This window comes from Zootermopsis nevadensis, unplaced genomic scaffold (genome assembly GCF_977971745.1).
Source record: "Zootermopsis nevadensis isolate Lab colony 2312 unplaced genomic scaffold, Znev_1.0 Znev_ptg000010l, whole genome shotgun sequence".
NCBI classification, from domain to species: Eukaryota; Metazoa; Arthropoda; class Insecta; order Blattodea; family Termopsidae; genus Zootermopsis; species Zootermopsis nevadensis.
The window spans coordinates 15,594,498-15,615,637 of record NW_028259142.1 but is presented as its reverse complement, the minus strand read 5'-3'; the positions used below and the strand labels follow the sequence as shown (position 1 = coordinate 15,615,637).

Below are 21,140 nucleotides of genomic sequence, written 5' to 3'. Positions count from 1 at the left end.
TTCTGGTTCCTGGATGTTATTTAGTCCCCGGCAGTGCCCACCAGGCGTTAAATAGCAAACGCAGAAGAGCCAAAGATCTCCGCCCTTCGTCAGGCAGTTCAAATCTAACGTCAGTACCACTTTCTCCCGCTGACATACGGGTCGGTAAGGCAGATATCAGACAGAAGCTTCTAGTGGTTTATCAACATGATTTCCCAACTCTACGTTTCCTTCAGAAGGAGGGCATTTGACGTCATTGTCGTACTTCCCTCTTATAAGAAGGTTGTGGCAGGCGTGACAGGCAGTTAGTTGTGCTAGAGAGAAGCCGAGAGAGTCCGACGTCATGTCCCTGGCAACTTGTTACGTGGTTTTCGTCATTATTGCAGCCGCAGCTGTAGCAGCTCCACCAGGTGGGAAATTGTTTTAAAAGTCTGGAGAATTTTGTTATAAAATTATATTTAACATTTTGGATACAAGCCTCTCCACACACATTCCATATTACGCTATAAGGAAGTGGCTGCAGTTTTTTAAGCTAAATTACGCTGACAGTGTTTTTGAAACACGGTACTAGTAAACAAAACAATAAACATGCTCCTTATTATTTTTAATAATTATATAAAATATTAAGATATTATTTTTACTGTTGTCACTATTACTACTGCTACATTCCACGAACTTGATGACTGGGGTTAGATAGACTACCCGGAAAGCGCATTAAGATCTTAGCCATTTCGGTTCATAGAACGTATCTGGGACTCATCGAGCCTCATACCAATTTGTGTTTGATTCATCACCTCCATTGATTTGTTTCATGTAATGCCAGTATCTAACGCCTGTGCGATTGAGTTGACAACAAATCCATTAACCAGTTAATATACATTTTAATATTATCCTTCAAACTATGTTACATCTCCAAAGTTGTTTCTCTCATGGGTATTCAAAACAAAATGTTATCTTACTTGGAAAAGTACAGTACTTCATTTATTACTTTGGAAATATAATAAAATTTCGAAGGAAGCAATCGTGATATTTCCAGCATGTCCTTGAAGAGATAGAAGAAAACCACGGAAAACCTTAATCAAGATGTAATGCAACCGAGGTTCGAACCGGGTACCTTTAGAATTCAAATGACACAAATGTGCTTCGTAGTTCGTTGGTTTGTTTACTAATTATTTATTCAGTTACTTATTCAGCCAGTGCGTCAGTACATTAGGCTACTTAATTTGTTAGATAGTTCATCAATCAGTCTTTTAATTGTTGGATAATCGGTCAGTCAGTCACTTACATGTTTATCCACTCAGATAGACGGCCAAACATAAAGTTGATACCTACCAGCAAACTAAAGAAAGAATAGTCAGTTATTTCGTTGAAATTGCCAAATAAATGCAAAACCGATAACTGAAGGATTCCATGGTGCTATCCATGCATTTTGAAATGTATATACCATGGCCTTATTCAAGCACGTAAGAACTCGTGTGGTTCTGTGTACAAGAGGTCGGCTAATCAGTCTTGACTGAACTGTCGTGGTTTTTCTCGGTTCATTCACAACAACGAAGGAAATTAAGAAACAGCTGATAATAGCTCCCTTCGTTATAACTCGGCGGGGTCTCGCCGTAGCAACAGTTTTCTTCGCTTTTGGGGCGTTTTAGAACCAGGCCCACCTGTGCAGATCAAGTGCTATCGTGGTTTTCTTCAGTCTCTTCGTTAGAATGCTACAGTAATACCTACATAGGCTACAACAGTTTCATCCACGTTCTTTCCAATTCATCGTTTATATCCGGCCTAATTCACAGGTAAAAAGGAAACAGAAATTTGTCAAAATGCAATAACTGATGTGTACTGTCAACGTATAGTACAAGAAAAGTGAGTGGTGAACACAAAATCATACCGACACAGTCGAGTTCCAAAATTTGCACCAGATTAGATGCATCGCGAGCAACGCTGTTCTGCAAACTTTGTTAGCTTAACTGTTACTTCGCTCTGCAGGACAGGGCCCAGAGTGTGCTTGCTTCATGCGTAAACTCTGCTCCACCCTGAGGCCCGGAATCGCCTAGAGCGTTACCAGCACACCAAGTTACGCAGTAAGATAATTAATTAATTGACTTCCGGCTTATAGTTCCTCGGGCAGCGAATCTACATTAACTGAAAACATGAAGGAACAAGAAAAAGGGAAGAAGAAAGAAACGAAGAGAGGAAGATAGAAAGAATTGAAAAGAAGAAGCAATGACGTGGAAAACAATGCGAGTTATGTGGTAAATTTATCCATTTTCAAGTTTTCTGTCATCCTGAGGCGATTTATATTAAAATGCACGTTAGAAATTCAGAGAATCTGCAGTTGGATGATCAAGTAAGGTAAATTCTTTGCCCAGTAAATATAAAGAGGTAAGTAGACACCAAACTACAAAGATACCAAAAGTTAAGACTTTATCAGCACAATTGTCAAATCATCAAAAGTCCAGAAATACACTAACACAAATATGTATACCTTTGTGTCTTTATCGACGCTTTTATGGGAGACTTAAATGAAGCAAGAGACAAGACCAGGATTACATTCGCTGAAATTAAATTCATGAGAATAAAAGCAGAATGCACTTGGATAGGCTATGAAAGAAACGAAGATATGAAATAAATAATCATTTGGGTTCAAATTATTGACAGAAAGCGGAGACGTACTTCCCGAACTATTAAAGGATTATAAATTCTATGGATTAAGAAGCTGGAGAACTTTTGGATGAGGGAGGCCTGAACCGGTCAACAAGTGCTATTGCTAGATGATGACAAATCTGAAATACCGAAACTTATTCGATGGTAATAGAATGCGCACAAACCTTGCAAATCTCGGAGCACAGAAAGCTTCCTGCAGAGATCCTTACATACAAAATTTTTAGACCATCACCTGAAAACTCGTATCTTTTAGAGGCAGGGACCTAATTTTTAAGTACCGTTTAGATGGGCTACCCGCTTATTCGAGAAATCAAAGCAAAATAATCAAAATCATCGAACACATTGGAAATAATACACACACCAAACTCCAAGCACGAAGGACGAAAGCATAGGATAATAAATGGAGATTTTATTGAAGTTCTTAGAAGATCCCGGAAAGTGGGGGATGTAGTGGGACACAGTAATGAGGGGTGGAGTTTCGTGCGGCCCCAACACTCCGGGGGCCAATGGGCATAATCAGACAGAAGAGCAAGGGCCCCCGAGAGATATCGGGAGACATGACGCCGTAGGTTACTGACACTTCGCTCCAAAGAAAATATTGCGGGTAATTAGAACCAAACATAGCGGATGTTAATCATTATCATCATGTCTGTTACGTAATTTGAAACATAAGAGAATCGTGTCAGCGCGTTCAAAAGGTTGCACATCAACTATGCTGGCTCTAAAAGTACGGTGCCCTAATGCTGTTAGCACTGAATTCCTATCTAACAGCTAAAACTTTAAAGAACAAAAAATTGAGGGACAGAGAAAAGTTGAAGGGGCGATGTGAGACTGAATTTGTTACGGTAGGGTGGAGGGCGGTGGATGATACATAATTTTCTATCTCTAAATTCTCCCAGGCAGTGTTCGTCCTAAAGGCCGATTGTAATGTATGTAAAGCAACCGGAAGTTAAATTTCTGGTTCTCACGACGACGAGCATAAAATATGGCTGTCTCCTAGGATGTTACACCGTGTAGTCTGGTAAATATTGGCGATATTTCAGAGGTATTTCCTGCTTTCATCATCAGGGCGATTGTATTATATGTGTACTTTGTTTCTTTGTTCTGTTCTTTTAAGGCACTAAATTTCGTGTTTTTCTCTGAAATGATTGCATCCTCATCTGGTATGTAATTCTACCAGGTTTGCGCTGCTTTAGACTTTGTGGTAATGTAGACTGACAACCGCTTACGGGGGTTAAATTGTTCCACTTGGTCATTTGTTCTGGGCACCATTCCACCATATTCAAGTGAATTATTTCAGATAGATTTATCCAGATTGTATGATTTCTACGAGGACCTTTTGTGGCAGTTATCTCTAACCTCATTTTATGTCATTAATTCGGATATTGTTATTGAGGACGTGAGTAATATTCATTCAGTCTTTGCTATTTTCAGAATTGTACACTGATTTTGTATTTCTGTCTTGTTGCTTTAACAGTTACTTTTGGTGTCTTATTGATTTGATTTGTTATTTTGGCATGAGCAAGTCACCTCCTTCTGACATTCAAGTTTATTGTAAACACGTTTTGCTATATTCTGCATTTGTGTCCATGCAGTAAACAAATACAAACACACGGTCAGTAGAACATTAGCGGATAGAGAGTATTCCTATCATGATATTAAGGTAAATATTAGGCCAAATTAAAGTATAAATTTGTAGTTAATAATACTGGGTAAAATTTCCACAGATCTATTACCCGAGATTCGGTAAAAACTCTCACAATAATTGCCGTCTCTCGTCACTTGGACCAAATCGCAGAGACTCAGCATGCAGCAGAAATATCCGCAGTTCCAAGTGAGCTAAAGATGCAAAATCTGTACATCTCTTGGGGCAATAATGGTTACTAGAAGGCCCTTACGTTTACAGTTTTCATATTATCCAGTCTTTGAAGAAGGCGTCCGTGGTACGTCCATTCCAGTTGGACGCCAATGTGCAAGCTCTTGGTCTTACCAGAACATTACGAACGATGTGTAGGCAAAGATATAAGAGACCTCTTTGAGGTAAAATAGCACTAGTCTGGAGCGACTGAGGAAGACCGCAAAGACACCAAGCTGCTAGTTTCTAAAAACTTCCAATCACTGATCATAACAGACCTGCTGTATGTCTCCGGAGGTATCCAGCGGTAATGAAAGTTCCAAATAAAGATTTTCGTGGTTTTATTCAGTCCATCCTGGCTACTGATTTATTAGAACATTGGAATAGACAACAAATTCATCCGTAATGAGTGATATACGTACTGGTAGTGGTACCAGACTATACGGCGCTATAGGCAGAATGCAGAAAACAGCTATCTTCAGTGGTATCAGTCTCCTTATAAGTATAAAATATTGATACGTAGCCACGTCTGATAAATCTTTAGCAGTGATAACCATGTGTACCGCCTACTTTAAAGTTCGGTGATTTCATATTTCGCCCAGTGAATGTACTTACGTGTTTCGTTTGGTTCTCACAGTAAACATCTTTGTAAATGAAAGGTGTGTTTTCTGAAAACTAGAAACCTATAATTTAAATATTATTTAGATAAACTTTACCCCTATATTATGAAAGTGCACTACCTTTACTTTTATCGTCTATGTCTTTTAGATAGTTTCTTTGTTATTTCCACGATGTTTGTTTCTGATATCTGTAAAGGGTCATTAAAACTTTTCCTGTGAGAATTGTCCATACCATCAAAGTGCGTGTGAGTTGAAGGAAAAATTCTTTAATAAATGTCCTAATTGAATTGGTAATATTTCTACCCTGAAGGGTAGTTCCAGAAGCCTGCGATAGTGCTCAGGCCCCTGTGGCATAAATCTCGTTGATATATGAGGAAAGCCGGTAGCTACTGCAACATTGAGCTCCAGGGGTCACAACAAACCTTCCGGCAAATGCCGTTGTGGAAAATAACCGAAGTAGGATTAGTAGTATCAGCAAACAGAAACGTGAACATGGGGATTAAATAAACTGTCATAAAATAAAATATACAAATCCGACTCCATTCGTAATAAACATTTCAGAATTTATCTGTAACGGAGATGCGGAGTGTTTTGTGGCAGGTACGAAATTAATCTTTTGAAAATGGATGTCTTCTGGGTTGTTGCACCGTGTAGTCTGGTAGAAGTTTACCGACGTTTCAGAGGTCCTAGCTGCCTCCATCATCAGGGCAATGACTCATAGCCCTAATGACGCAATTTCAGACTTGTGTATATTGACAGATCACTTGAAATTCAACGGAAAATGGTTTTTATTGTTTTCATCCTTTGTCTTTCCTTAACCCTTTCCCTCCGTTGTCTCTTAGAAGTACTTCTAAAAGCTGTCTAAAGGAAACAGCATTTGTTAAATAGAATATTTTGTTATACGGAGTCATTACTGAAGACTTGGTTCGTCACGTACAGCAAACACATTCGCCATAAAGAATATTCTATAATTACACAGCAAAAGGGTCTACATAATAAATTTGTCGAAAGTCATTCAGTCGTTCTAAAATTGTTACGTGCGTACGGACGGAAGGACAGAGCGAATTTAACAGGCACGCTTGCAAAGGGGCCTGAAATTGAAATATGAAGTTTTAAGGCAAATTCTCTTATCGTTACTCATTAACCACTGTGCCTAGTGATTAGTGGCTGCATATATCTGACGGAAGCAGGAAGTTGGTATCCTTTACTTTTCAGAAGAGCTAGTTCCAGCCTTCGAAACATCTCACTACGTATTTAGCCAGACATGAAACAACGTTGGAAAACAAATCTCCGATGAGAACACTTCAAAAAAGTTGCAAGTGGGGAAGAATTTGCGACCCCTGGTACATATTCAGTTTATAGGAAAGAATGCTATTAAAAAACTATTTTCACATTAAAAAGATTGGGGTGCGTGTCTGGGTTCTGAGCAAAGCGTTTCGTGCATCTTGGAAGGCTACTGGTCATGAAATACCCTTGTGATCGCTACTGCATTACGTTTGGCCGGCCTCCGGGAGCGAACAAGCTTGTAAATGATTACCGTGGAAAGAATCTCGGATATGTAGCCCCACGTTCCCACATGCGGCCAGCATGTACTTCAGCAGCGGCTAGTAAAATTCTCAAACGCGGCCAGCAATTACATCAGCAGTAGATCCTCCCGATGTTCACAGATGCGACCACCAATTACTTTATCTACTCGTGATGATCTAAAATGCTATTGCTTTAGCTGAATCACATGGTATTTCCACATGCGACCAATACGTATTATATCAGCAGTGGCCCTTGTTGTTCCCGCATTCAGTCAGTAATTAGTCAGCAGCGGCTGGGGAAGAAATGTACATATCTCTTTGTGATTTTTACATAATGACCGCAATAGAGACACTAGATATGACTTAAACCATCGTGGTCAAACTGGTGGCCCATGGGCCACGTCCGGCCTGAGACCAATTGTAACCAGGCCTGCGATATTATTTGTTAATTTGTTACTAATTACTACAAAGTCATGCAATTTGTCGTCATATTTCTTTCTCAGATCACTTGTGAAATGCAATCGCCTTGATGAAAAATCTCTTTACACTTTTAATTTAACGAATAATGCCACAAACAATGCAAATTATTTGTATTGATATGTTATGCTATTCACTTTGAACCTCTGAAAGCAAAATTTTGCTTTGTCTTCCGTCAGTTGATGAGTCGAGACAGGCTCGCCCAGTAAAGTGGTTGGGACCGGTCTGGATGATACCGGTAGAGGAACACTGATCTACACAAAAAATGTGCGACGGAACTGAATAAAATTCCCTGTAACGACCATAATTATAGATAAGCCTATCAAGTGGTTTATTTTTTGTTCACAGGAGAAGGAACGGACTTGCCAGAGATCAAACCGGAGGAACCATGTTCTCGTGCCGGCGGGATCTGTCTTCCGGAGAAGGAGTGCCCCGTTGACCATCTCAGCCCCAAAAGAGGGCTTTGTCCTGAACAGCAGAAGGAGGGAGTTGAGTGTTGTCATGGCCGTACGTTGAGATACTACTTATGTAACAAGTTCTCATGAAGAATCCATAAGTTTTAAAAATTTTACGACCAGATTTACTGCAAATCGTATAATTAAACAGTGACAGGAAGGAAAATAAATGACTGCGGGCTGGACAGTCTGGTTTCGAGGTAGTAAACATTTGAATACAGGCTTGCATTTACGCTGGGGATACTCAAATGGCAACCCATTGTCTGAATACGGTCAGCAAAATGGGATTTCAGGACCACATAGAGCTATATAAAGGGTTTTCGAAGGTGGAAGCTACAGTTGTGAAAGAGAGGGGGTTAGAAGAAAACACTGAAGATATTGGGTTGATGGTTTTCTTGAAGCGCCGTGTTGAACACGTCAATTGTTTTGTGTTTCAGTTTCTGTCTTGGAGAGGCGCTGCAGTAAGCGAGGTGGACAATGCACTTCCAAAGCACGATGCGGGCGCCAACTGTGGGACAATTATGCGCAGGACTGCAGTCAGAACGAAGCGTGCTGCATTCTGGTGAAATAATATCGAATTATAGAACATTACGACCGTCATCCTCCGTCATGTCAGTCGTGGGGATCGGGAAAGCAGGACACTCCGAGAATGGAAACATCACCCTTCCACAGTTGCGTTATCTAATGTTTCCCATGCAATCATTAATTTGTAAGTCAATGAAAAACTTCATACCTCATCACAACCTACATCTATCATTTTCCGCTTACAGCGGACCGGGAGAGCCCACGCGAAAAGGCGGCGACTGGAAATGCGTTGAATGACCGACAGACACAAAACACTTACCCACAGTTTTCGATTTGTGATTTAATACCAAAAAGTTCCAAAATGTTCACATATTTGTGTGTGTGTGTGTGTGTGTGACTGTAATGATGATGTTTCACCATCATGTAATTACAATTACAATTTTATGAACTACACTCTGTCCTTACTTATGTATTTAGCTCTGTTTCTATTTCAGATGCCCAGCCTGTGTCCATGTTAATTTCAGTAAACGCTCAAATAACATGTATAATACTATAATATAATCTTACACGTGTTAAAAAGCAAAATAAATCTTGATAGTTATTACGTCAACCAAAATGTTTTGTTGAAAAAGTCTCTGTATCATTTTAAACACATTTTGGTTTTTCAGGTTTAGAGCATTAAGGTTCTCTGTTTTGCTAAACTTACTAAAAATTAAGCTACGCTCTGCGGTTTGGCATATGAAACATACGGGCCTACAGAGGAGCACTGTCTCCCTCTTATAAATCTTTTCTTTTGCATTTTGTCCAAATAACGCATAAAACAAAAGTATAGTTTTATGTGGGAGATGGGTCATCGGCTATCTAATTCAAATCAAAACCATTCACAAGAATAACAGAATTAAAAAGTGATATGACGATGTATTTGTTTGTAGCCTGTGGAAGTTTATTAACAGGCAAGGAACCGAATTCATTTAATTTCATTTTACTTATAACAGCGGCGGAAGAGACCGCCACTTATTCGTTTCGCATTCAATTAAATTGTTTCCTTGTTCATAGAAAAGTTTGGAATAGTTATGATAATGAGAGCGATTAGCAGCGCCCGAAGATTTGTCCTGGGGGCGGAGGATTAAATAAAGACCGGGATAATTACGCTTGCATAAACAGAACGAGACAAACGCCCTGCACATCGTATGCGATTTCTGCTTGTCATCTATCTGACTACACGTTCGCCATCTGTAGTGCTGTAGACAAACTATTTGCAACAGGGTGGTCAAGCGTTTAAGTCACCAAAGAGTTGCTAGGGGACTGCAGCGTCCGTATTTCCAGCTCAATAGTAATCGAGCAGCTATTGTTGCAGGTCTGTTCTCTTCAGACAAGAGGTCCAGATAAACCTAAGATATCATGTCCTTCTACGTGCCCCGTTTAATAACGTTGCATCTTCGTACGAACACCAGATCAATAATAACCTTTTCATCTTTATATGTTCTGATACATCGCCATCAATAACACTAATATGGCTGTCGAATGAATTTATGTGATATAAACAACACTGACAATACTTCATGTAGATTCTTGAAACGCTGTGTTGTAACAAATCTTATGTTGGACAGATTTTAGTTAGCCAGTCTTTGTAGAATGTAAAATAAAAATTAGGTAGCCCCTCGAAAACTACATTTAGCTCTCATTTTGCTGAAGATAACTAATTTACCATTGAACCTACACTTGTGGGATTTTGATTACAGATAGATCTAAACTTACCTACGAATTTTGTGTGAAACGTTTTCGTAATTTAACGATTATACGAGGCTCGTCCACAAAGTAAGTTTCCCTGGGGCCGTTTACAGAAACAAAACACAATTTCATGGAAATATTTATTGCAACAGATAGAGCAAGTGTCCAGCTATTTTTCAACATATTCGCCACCGGAATTGAGACATTTGTCATACCGTGGGACCAACTTTTGAACACCTGTGTCGTAGAAGTCTGCCGCCTGGGATTGGAACCACTGTGTGACAACCATCTCCGCCTCTCTGTCATTCTCAAAACGCTGACGCTGACCGGACAGGAATTTCTTGAGGTGTAGGAAAAGATGGAAATCACTGGGAGCGAGGTCCGGGCTGTAGGGTGAATGATTAAACACCTCCCAGCTGAACTCCTGCAGGAGATTTGCTGTCCGTCGAGCCGTGTGCGGCCTAGCGTTATCACTGACCGCACTTCACAGTCGGCGGGAGCTGGAATAAGAACCTCCATCTTCAACAGCTGCAACGATGCTACTGTGAGAACGCGGGAAGTACCGTTAGTGCATGCGCCATGCTACGTCATTGCTCTATCACGTACGCACAGTCGCTTCGCGCAATATAAGGTTTGCTAGCTGTGGGACGAGTGGGAAACTTACTTTGTGGACGCGCCTCGTACATGTGGAGACTGTACACAACTTTGATGTTATATCCGACGAATTTAACGTTTTCGGAATTTGTGTTAGTTTAAATCATATTCATAAATTTATAAGTAAGTAGAATTTGTTTAAGTTATCGTGCTTGATATTCTGTTACATACACCGAAGCATTAGAGGACAATTATACGTTAAAAGTTCTTTCAAGAATTTATTATTTATACCAGTTTGGTGAGCGAATACTGATCTCTTATGTGGGACTACAACTAACACCCCTACTTAGTAGCCCAAACAAAGTACTTTAATAGAACATTGAAGTTTATTTATTAATTAATCTTGATATTTATTTAGAAGGTATGGCTATAACGTGTAGGCCAATGAATATATTTTTCCTTTTTTTATATATACTGGCAACATTGACTCCACGTGGAGATAACATAGTATTCTTATTTAAAGAAGTGTTGAAAAGAAAATTTGCAATGCGGAAGATTTGTTCACAACGAATCAGGGTTAAAAACAATAAAAACTGGCTATTTGTACGAAGACGATGTAGTTTATTCTAGAGTTTAGCCAAAATAAATGGTGATATAGGAAAAAATATAGAATGTTTAATAATGGCACTTCGCAAATAAATGTGAGAATTAAACTTTCGCGTCATTATTAAGCTAAGGCCTTTATTTTATATTTATTCATTTTTGTTTTATAATTTTTGTACTGACTAACAACGTCTTCAGTAACGGGCATGAAACAAACATTTCCGTTTGAATCTGCTTATTTGGAGTGACCAGTATACGAAACTGTAAACAAATTGAGCGCTAGGGGAAGGGCTAATTCAGGACATCCAAATTGCCTTCAGACCAAATATTTTAAGTGTAACAAAACCTAGTAAAAAATTTAAGGTTTTTCCTATGTGTAAACACGAAGTTTCTCTTTACGCAATATTCTGAATGTTTAATTTTCTTCAGCTTTCTTTGTCTAAATGTCTTTTTTAACACTTTGATTTCATTCTCTTTCTCCATGCCATATATATATACACACGTATATGGCATTTTAATTCCGTGAAGTATTTATGCATTTCCACTTAGTTTAATCTTTAATTACTCTTAGATGAATTTCTTTGTTAACTTGTAAAATAATTCATACTTTTCTTTGATAGTACCTACGGTTTAATCTTGCCTTCTTTCAGAGTTAGTAAACAAATAAACAGAAAAATTATTTATTTAATATACTTATTTATGGTATAGTTAATAATGGTGGCAGCAGCTCAAATTAAATAGCGCCAAATTACAGGATCGAGGAGGCTAGGGTTCGATTTTGGCCTGTTACGCCATAGTAGTAGTAGTAAATTGCAGGATGATTAATGAGCAATAAAGTGGAAAGTATAAAGCAGAAAACAGTCGTGACTTAATTTCAGGTAGTATCCCGGCATATGACTGGAAGGACTAAGAAAAACCACGAAACCCTTAATAAGAACAGCCTGTCTCCTGGCCGAGATTTGAACCAGGGATCTCCCAAGTACGAAGTAGGAGTGAGTACTACTCTACTGTGACGTTCGGTACAAATAAATGTTAGTTACATTGACAGAATCACAACTAAAATATCATAGCAAAAAATTCGAGAAAGTATTTAATACTCGCCCTATACTATACGGAAATTGCCGAACTATCATTCGGTACCCTAGGCAGGCGGAGACAATGCGGCGGAAAGTGGTACTATAGTAGTTGATGTAATGCTTTTAACCTCTATTTAATTGTTTTGTGAAGTGGTTAATATTTAAACTTAATAGTGTGTGCAATACATGTTTTTGTGCTGTGACTTATTAGTAGGAATACATGATTTGTTGTGCTACAAACTAATAACAGTGTATTAATCTACACTATTGGACGGATGATGATCTAGCAAGACGGAAAATGCAGTTAGGTGAGTAAAGTTATGGCAACTACTTTGCAACAAATTGTATCTTGTTTTGACCAGGCTTATAAGACTATAACAGGGTGAAACGATTTGTCGGATTCTTAGGAATAACTAACTATTTATAATGGTACGCTAAGCAGAATGGTGTTCTGCTAACGCTATTGGTGTTTGAAGTTTGTTTACAACAAACCGGAATGGGTGTTTCGTTTGGAAGACGAACTGTAATGGCTGCGAGTTAGATGCATCAGACTGATGGATTCCAGTACTACGATAGTAACATTAAGTAGAATTTAACATTAATGAGGGGCTAAATGTAATACATGCGTGCTTAGTGTCTAATCCATAACCCTTTATCCGAAGACGAAATAATGTTCATATACAAATTGATGTATAACCACTTACAGATTCTAGAATATTCAGTTTCATAATGTGGTACGTATAAGTTCATCAAGCTTTGTCATTCATCTTCTTATCACTATTATATATACGTATGTCTAATTTCGGATACCGGTTATAAGAGCATTTTTGTGTAGAAACATAACACTACCAAATACAGTTTATTACTGTCAATATTTATAGACTAATTCAGTTTTGTTTAGCATACTGGTATTCGTTTAAGCTTAAAAACCACAGTCATTGCTTTCCCTGGGAAGAGTGGGGGGTTGTTACTAAAAGACTACAAGATGTCACAAACCAAAAGGCCACATTTCCACAGTTCACTGCCATGAAAACCTGAAATCTACAGTGTACAGTTTTGTACCTTTATATTGTGTTGTCTTCCTTTGTAAAGTCAGTGTATAAAATACTTTATGTAACAGGCCTAGGCAGAGGAATGAAATATATTTTTTGGCACAAGAATTTAAATTGTCTAATAATAATAACAACAACAACAAATTTTATTTTAAAATTTTGTAACATTCCGTAACCTTGTTTCCCGTTATAAACCATATATAATAGTTAATTTTTGTTACAGTTATTTCTATTATCCCACCGACATCTATTATTTGTTAACAGGATTAATTAAGTACGTTATTTTGAATTATTTCTTTTTACAGTTCCTAATAATGATGCTCCTACATTAATAATTCATTCACTTGTATCATCTACTGCAGGGGTTCTCAATCTTTTTCGCCGGCGTACCACTAATTCTAATTTAACTCATTAAATGTACCACTAACCAAATGCGTTCAGGGAAACCAGTTATTTATGTTAATATTAACGTTTGATTTTCTTACTTAGTTCGCGTACCACTAAACATTTTCTCGCGTACCATAGGTTGAGAAACGTTGGTCTAGTGGCATTTTTTATTGAAAGTCGTTTTACTAGTTTTGATTTTCTTCCTCTGTGTAAACTGGAGATGGACGTTTATAAAAAAAATATATGATCTTTTTACAAAATGCAGGCAATTTCATTAACCATTTAAGTAGCTGTCAGTTTTCAACAAAGACCCCTCACGATTGAGATGTTATGCCTTCTTTGCACGAAAAGAATGCCAATAGGACTGGCTATGTCTGTCTGTCCGTCCGTCCGGTTTTCAACAGTCAGTAATACCAACATAGCAGACGAAGGAACTTGTGACATGGTAGCGACACTATCACTAATAGGGTCATACGTAGTATTACATAACTTCGAGAAGGACACGGTATTGATACAAAAATTTCTTATACGCTGCAAAACAACATGAAACAGAAACAAAAATAAATTGACTCCGCCATGATTCGATTCTATGACGAGTCCAAATCAATTTCAGATAACAAATAAATAAGGAGAGAAAAAATATATAACATTCAAAACGAATTTTTATGCATTTTAGAATTCCGGTTTAAAGTACTAACTAATTAGATGGCTTACGAAACCCGAAAAAGTTCATCACCGAATTAGCCAAAGCCCTCCATCGGTCCCTGTCCTATGCAGTTTAAAGTACGGAAATTGGATTTAGATTCGGTGTGGTTACTTTTGTGAACAAGATAATTAAACAAGAATTCACGAATCCTTCCTATTTTGAAAACACACCTATGCAGTATATTGTTACGCATATGTGGACGATACTTATGGTATCGTTTGCGTGATATAGTATATTTGTTATGTCAGCTAGGAATGTGGAAACTGTTTAATCCGTCAAGGATTGCATCTTTCCAGTCTCGTTTAGGCATTGGTTTAGGGATTATGTTTTTAAATCGTAGCCAAGTGTATTATACATAACGGATGGGTTTAAATCCTGATCTAATTAGTTTATATTATATATTTTCAGTCTCATTCATCGCAGAACTAAGAGCTCCGTGATGTGTACGCATTATTTCGTAATATTGTTAAGTAGTTAATTACAGAAGACTGCGGTCGGTCATATGGAATGATATTAAATATGCGGAGAGGAATTTTTATCTGTTGGAACTGCACAACTTGTAAAATAGAGATGATAATGTGAAAATAGTATATTATCTTGGGGAAATAGTTATGAAGATTAATTTTCAGGTTCCTTACATATGCTACTTCAACTGCAGTGGCAATAGACAATAGTGTTGAATGAGAGGGAGAGGTAAACCACAAATGGTGAATAGGTGAGGTTCTGAAACAATATGGTTGTGACCTCTTTCAACGTACCGCAGTCTGCTTTGCTGCAACTCTCTTGGTGAGATTGAGGAAAACTATAGAAAACCACAGTCAAGCTAATCGGCAATCGATCGAAATTCGATAAAAGAGTCTTGAACAGCGGTTCTCAACATCTTACATACCTCGGGCCACATATTCCCTTTATTATCAGCTCGCCAACTAAAAGGCTAGTTTATTGAAAGGCCATAACAGTTTAGAAATGCTACTAAATCAGGCCTACTATTGCATTGTCACATGGACCTGTTGCTAAGAAACTGTCTGTAACAGAATCAGTCGCTGGCCTAATGAGATATTTGACACTTCTTTTGCTTATTTGCGTTTCAAATATCAGATTTGGTTTCTTTTGTTGTGATGTGTTCTCATCCCTCCAAGCACCCATCAGTAAGAAGTGCCCTAGTTCTTCATTAAGCAGAACTCTTACTCACAGCTGCAGATGCTGACAAATACTGACGGCATTTAACGAAACGTGTTTTCTAAAATCAGGTATAATATTTTGCATCGTAGAGGGTGACACAGTGCTTCAAGAAATGTGCTCAGGCCACACGAAACACGTCGAAGGGCTACCAATTGATAACCCCTGGTCTAGAGCATGGGCGCTTCATTACCATCTTATGTAAAATTCTCTGAAATTAAGCATTCGTAACAGACAGAGAGTGAAGTATATTATCTTGTGAGTTTCTTGCGAGAGTGTTCAGCGCATTTGACTGTTTCGGGACAGATTCCTGTTGTGGGTTTTTGATTTTGCGTTATTTGCAGGAGAAAACAGAACAGTGAGCCTTAATAAAACGTAAAAGTAATTTGTCTCTTAGTCATTTCAGGAACACATAGAAAAAAGAAATAAGTCAGTTGCTTGTTGTTGCTTATTCTTTTTGTTTGCATTTGGTCATGGACATCTGTCTATGAATGTTAATTAAACGAGAGTGATTACACCACCATAAAATACTGTTAGGACCCTTGAAGCAGATTCCTGCACGCCTGTAGCAGAAAAGCTCTGCACAATGTTATTTCAGTTTCTGTGTTTCCTGACACCGATAAATGAGGTTGTAATATCGACCATTCGGCTTATAGATAATAATAACTGATGATTTGTAGGTGCTGAAAGTCGTTATGTGAATCATTAAATCTATGCATAGCTGAATAATAGAAGTTGGTGATTGATTTGTAACGTAACGATGTATGATTTGAAGTTTTCACGGTAACTGAATATAATGAATTCTTCTCGGGCTAGCAGCCGTGTCAGGTGGTTGAAAGGTAGAAACACTAACGTTTTGAGAAACATCGGCCTCGTCCTCAGGGTACTTCAGTAGCCCGAGAAGAATTCATTTTAACGTAACGACTTTGAATCAACTTTTGAATTTGCGTTTGTTGTTTGTTTAGTTTAGTTAATGAATATTTTTAGCTTTATTGGTTTTGTAGCGTAAAATAGCAAGAGGAACATGAAGTATATCATGGTCGGTGCACATCTCACCCTAAACAAGAAATCCCACCATTCAGTTCCGGGACTTCCCGAATAATAAGTGGGTGTGCTAATTATACTGACGTATAATGCATGAAGATCGTGGTGTAAACTAATCGGAAGGAGGCAGTCATGGAGAATCTGAGAAAAACATGAACACTTTTAGATCCCCTACATATACAGCAGAAGAGACACAGGAAGCCGGGAACACCGTTGAATTATTTGAGAAAGTCAACGTGTGAATGGATGCTATCAAAGTTTGTCACCCCAGTCACACTTCTCACACTCCTGTACTAATGAGTACTAAAATATTTCGTTTCCTGTAGCGGTACAGATAAGTAGATAAATTCGTCTGTTGTACACACATCACACCGCCTTCCTCTCACGAGTTTCACGAGTGAACTAGTATTTTTGTGCACCCAGTCGTACCCAATCGAGCAAATTAACTTTTGACCACATTTGCTGACTAGTGGAAAGATATACGAGACTTCAAGTACTACGGACGCAGACTCGGAGACTTACGCGCGTTGTCACATGGTCTCTAGCAGCAACACAAAAGAACAATTAATTTCGGTCACCGCTCTTCAATTTTCTCTTCCATCTCCGACCTCTTTTGTGTCAAAACTCATTCTCCATTTTTTATTCCTATGTTTGTTTTTACCTGTCTTTGTCTTACCAAAGCTTGAAGCTTCGCAGAGCCCGGGCATGCAATCAGCCGCTACGCCCCAGGGCACAACTCTGCGAGCTCTGGAATTGGACGAGCGGGTGTGGGGTTGGAAATTGCTCCAGGAGCACCTGAATATTCCGCTGACGTTGAAGGCGCCTCAAGATACACCAATGACGTCCACCCCGAAGGAGCAAAATGGCGGACTCTGAATAAAATTTAAACAATTTTTGCAGTAATCATCAATTCTCACCAAAAAGTATAGTACAGGGAAGTGATGTCTTATATACAGGACTAGCACGCATAAAACCTGAATTTAAGGGAGGTAGTAATTAGGTGATTTAGGCTAAAAAGGAAGGATCATATTAAAATGGATAAGAAATACAGTGTAAAAGTTGGACGGGTTTAAATTGGCTCTGGATAGATACCAATGGTGAACTTTTGAAAATATAGTAATGAAACTTCAGGGTCCATAAAAATCGTAAAATGTTTGATAGACTGATAAACATTAACATTTTATGGAAGAGCCATAAATCATGCAGTTAAGTGGAGATATATTAGATTAAATTAATAATATCAGCACTAACAGGAGATGTGAAGTTTGTAGATCAGTTACTAGTAGTCGTAGCGACAGTAGAAATATTAGTTCTAGAATGTGATGGTAGTACTAGAAGTAGTGGTATCAGTATTAGTAATATGCTCCACGTCTCCAGTTTATGTTGGTCGTTGAATAAAATAAAATTATTTGTCTCTGTTGTGTTTTTAAAATAAAAAAAACATTACCTTGCCTTAGATAGTTTACATACAAAATTCATTTGCACAGTGTTTTCTGTTTCTCTCCGCTTGTTAGGCATTAATAATCATGATGTAAGTTCACCATTGGTTCGTTGCTTGGAAACTGTTTAATTCATAAAGCGATAGCTATGGGGCGCCGCGGTGATAAGTAAAAGAAAACTTTTCAAAAGGAACATTGGCCCATATTCGTAAGATTTAAATAATATGTAACTAATTTCATTATCTAATTACAGTGGCCAATAGATCGTTTTAATAAAAATCGGGCAGAAACTGTCGCTTTCTGTAGTTCACAAGATTACACATTTTAGGGTGAATAAAAATATCCAGACACTGATGATACCCGTCGTCTCCATATAGGCTTTTTCTACTCAGTACACAAGAAATTTTACTAATTTCACTGACTAACATACTAACCGCATTCAAGTGGAAATACTCTCACGTTTTTTTACGTTATTAATTATAGAATAAAACCCTATTCATTCGAAAATAAAGCTTACGTAAGTTTACCCTCTTTCTCATATACGGTAACTGTATTCATTTTAAGTCGCTTTGTAATTTCGGTGTGAAACGTGATCTCTAGCCATGAGTGAAAAATATAAATTTAATTTCATAAAGTGCATTAGACGGACGTATAATTGGGGGTCGTGAGTTTGTTTGTATGCTTACGTACAAAATTACTAAAACAATTCCCATAAAATTTGGTGTTGTGGGTCTACACTAAAGTCCGTCGAACAAATTTGCTTTTGACGACGGTGAACATATTCTGCTGTGTACACTACAACCAGTGAAAGTACACCATACACATGTCTAGCTACGTGGCATGACAGAGGGTTTTCTTAATGTTTGTGGTCCTTTTGAGCGAGTTGCTTTGACAGTGTCTTACCGTAGGTCAAGACTTCAGACTCACATACAATTACTTCACTGTATCCCTCCCTATTCATGATTACTTTTCTACTCCAGTCGACGTTATATAGCCAGTCAATGTAAATCCCAAGTTTTTAAAAAAATCTTTGTGTGGACTTAGAACATGCTTTTTAACTTAGTTAAATGACAGGTAATATGAAATATAAGCTCTAAATCAGTACACATATATCAGTTGCTATTTTTTGTACCGGTGATGTCATCTCTGCAGCTGAAACATGGTCATTAAATAATGTAAGAAACAACGTAACGTATCTAACGCTAAAGTAGCTGATAACATGTCTAAAAAATACAGGATTAAGCCAAGTTTGTGTAGTTTCTGGAGTAAGTGAAAAGTGTAATTGTCTGCTTAATCACACGAGTGTGGGGCGTGGAGGTAAACCGCCACGCATTCTTAGCTTCGGCAGTAAGGGAGGTAAGTGGTAAATTTCACGCCCCGAACCCTTTATCCTCGGGGAAATAACCCTTGTCATTCATTCGGCAGGAGGCTGGGTGAATCCCATTACTCGTTAGGACACAGTGATGGCGAAGAGAGAAAGTGCCCCTGCCGGGAATTAACCGCAGTCATCCATCCAGTATCAAGTCACTGAACAAGGAGGGTGGTGAAGAAGACAAAAACACGGCAAGAATGTTGTTGATAATGAATGAAAAGGAAAATAGGAACAAGAATGAGGGAAAGAAACAAAGGAAGGACTAGAAGATGAATTACGAAATAGAAAAAGACGATGGAAGTATGCAATGAAGAGTGAGGAGAAAATATGTTGGAGAACAGACAGAAGGAGAAGAGAATGAACAGGCTTCGGAACACTAACCCCGGTTTTGCAATTTCTGCAGACTGCAGCCGCGGGCGACCAAGTTTCTACCACGGTTCCTGCTGCCAGTTGGTCCACGGAACTCAGGCCCCTCCGGGCGATCCACACCCCCAGGAAATGCACAAAGTTTCATGGGTGAACGGACTGCTTGCAGGCTTCATATGCAGTGCTGGGTTCTCGGTGGTTCAGAGAGCTTTCAGGAGATTTACCCACAATCGTCTCTCCGTACTGTTCGTCCATGCCGGATAAAGCAATGGCTGCAAAACGATGCTTCAAAAACCTGTCATGAATTTTTGCGAACAAAATAAAGAGCGACTTTATATTCTTAACAGCTCTTCTTCTTCAGTTTTGCTTCGTGTTAGTGATACTCAAGCCTGTTCCGACCTCACATACTCATACCATCTTTCTGCAAGGTCTGCCGCGATCTCGGCGTTCTTTTGATGTACACTGTATAATCGCTTCTGTCTTCTATCGACTGTCATTCTATTCAAGTGGTTTATCCAACTCTGTGTCCGTCTATTACATTTTATACGGAGTGTATTATTAGTTATGTTCCGATATTTTTAGATATGGTCTAGTGATCCACAACCTATAACCGTTCTTATGTAGCTGATGTCTGCTGATGATAGTTTTGGTATTTTATTTGTGTCTCTTCTTTTAATTGTCCAAGTTTCACTTCCCTATGACATACTCGGTAGTTTTATCACTTTATATACGTTCTCAGCAATTACAATACCAAGTATTTCTACAAGTCAACTGGACAGAATTGATGGATGCAAGAATCTGTGACATAATGTGGAGGCTTGCTTAGTTTAAATACCGGCAGTCGTGATAGGATTTCTATGTCTTCGTCAATAACAATACGAACCCCTCCAGCGTAGGATGAAGTTAAGAACGCAAGGAGTTGTACCTCCCATTCTCTAAAATTTCTATGTAACAGGATGCTTAAAATGGCACAAGGGACATCTTTACCTTTCTCAACTAGTTCGCCTCACCTTTCTATCTGACGTCCTCAGTTCAGTAGTAGGAGAACCAAGAGATAAACAGTCCTGCTTCATATTCATATCATAATCATCGGCATAAAACTTCGTGTAAAGTATTTTATAAACAATAAAATTGTTTTGCATTCATATTGCGTAAGATTTAACGGTCATGTACCCCAAGTTTGGTGGTTGGTGTTAGAGGGTGGGTGCAGCAAGCAGCTGTTTGGATCTGAGAGCTAGCGCCTTTGAGGGCTTTTGATTTTCATCCTCGACGCATATTCGCTTCTCTCTCTTTTATTTTCTTTTGAGACTTCACAAGTTTGCCTGCGGCGCTCACATAACTCGTGGAAGCTCTGGACCTGTTCGTGGACTGGCCACATGTAGAGACTGGTTGACTTCAAGTGATTCTCACCATGTCCTTAAGAACAAGACTGGAAAGATGCAGCTAATTCATGCCGGAATATATATATATTGTTCTCACGTGCGTCTCTT

The 21,140-nt window shown here is 38.5% G+C and overlaps 2 protein-coding genes across 3 annotated transcripts in view; both read left to right on the top strand.

Annotated features, from left to right (window-relative positions):
* Positions 1-258: 258 nt before the first annotated feature.
* LOC110828997 (U-scoloptoxin(19)-Sm1a) lies at positions 259-8,565 on the top strand. The gene is made up of 3 exons (XM_022062260.2): positions 259-389; positions 7,470-7,628; positions 8,014-8,565. Exons 1-3 carry the CDS (start codon positions 323-325, stop codon positions 8,145-8,147), a joined length of 360 nt encoding a protein of 119 aa, XP_021917952.1. The 5' UTR covers positions 259-322; the 3' UTR covers positions 8,148-8,565.
* Positions 8,566-12,204: 3,639 nt separating this feature from the next.
* Positions 12,205-21,140, top strand: part of twz (BTB/POZ domain-containing protein twz) — a 141,500-nt gene continuing 132,564 nt past the window's right edge. For both annotated transcript variants that reach the window (XM_087346605.1, XM_087346603.1), the window contains exon 1: positions 12,205-12,413. The gene's annotated coding sequence lies outside the window, so the exon portion shown is untranslated. The remainder of the gene's footprint in view (positions 12,414-21,140) is intronic.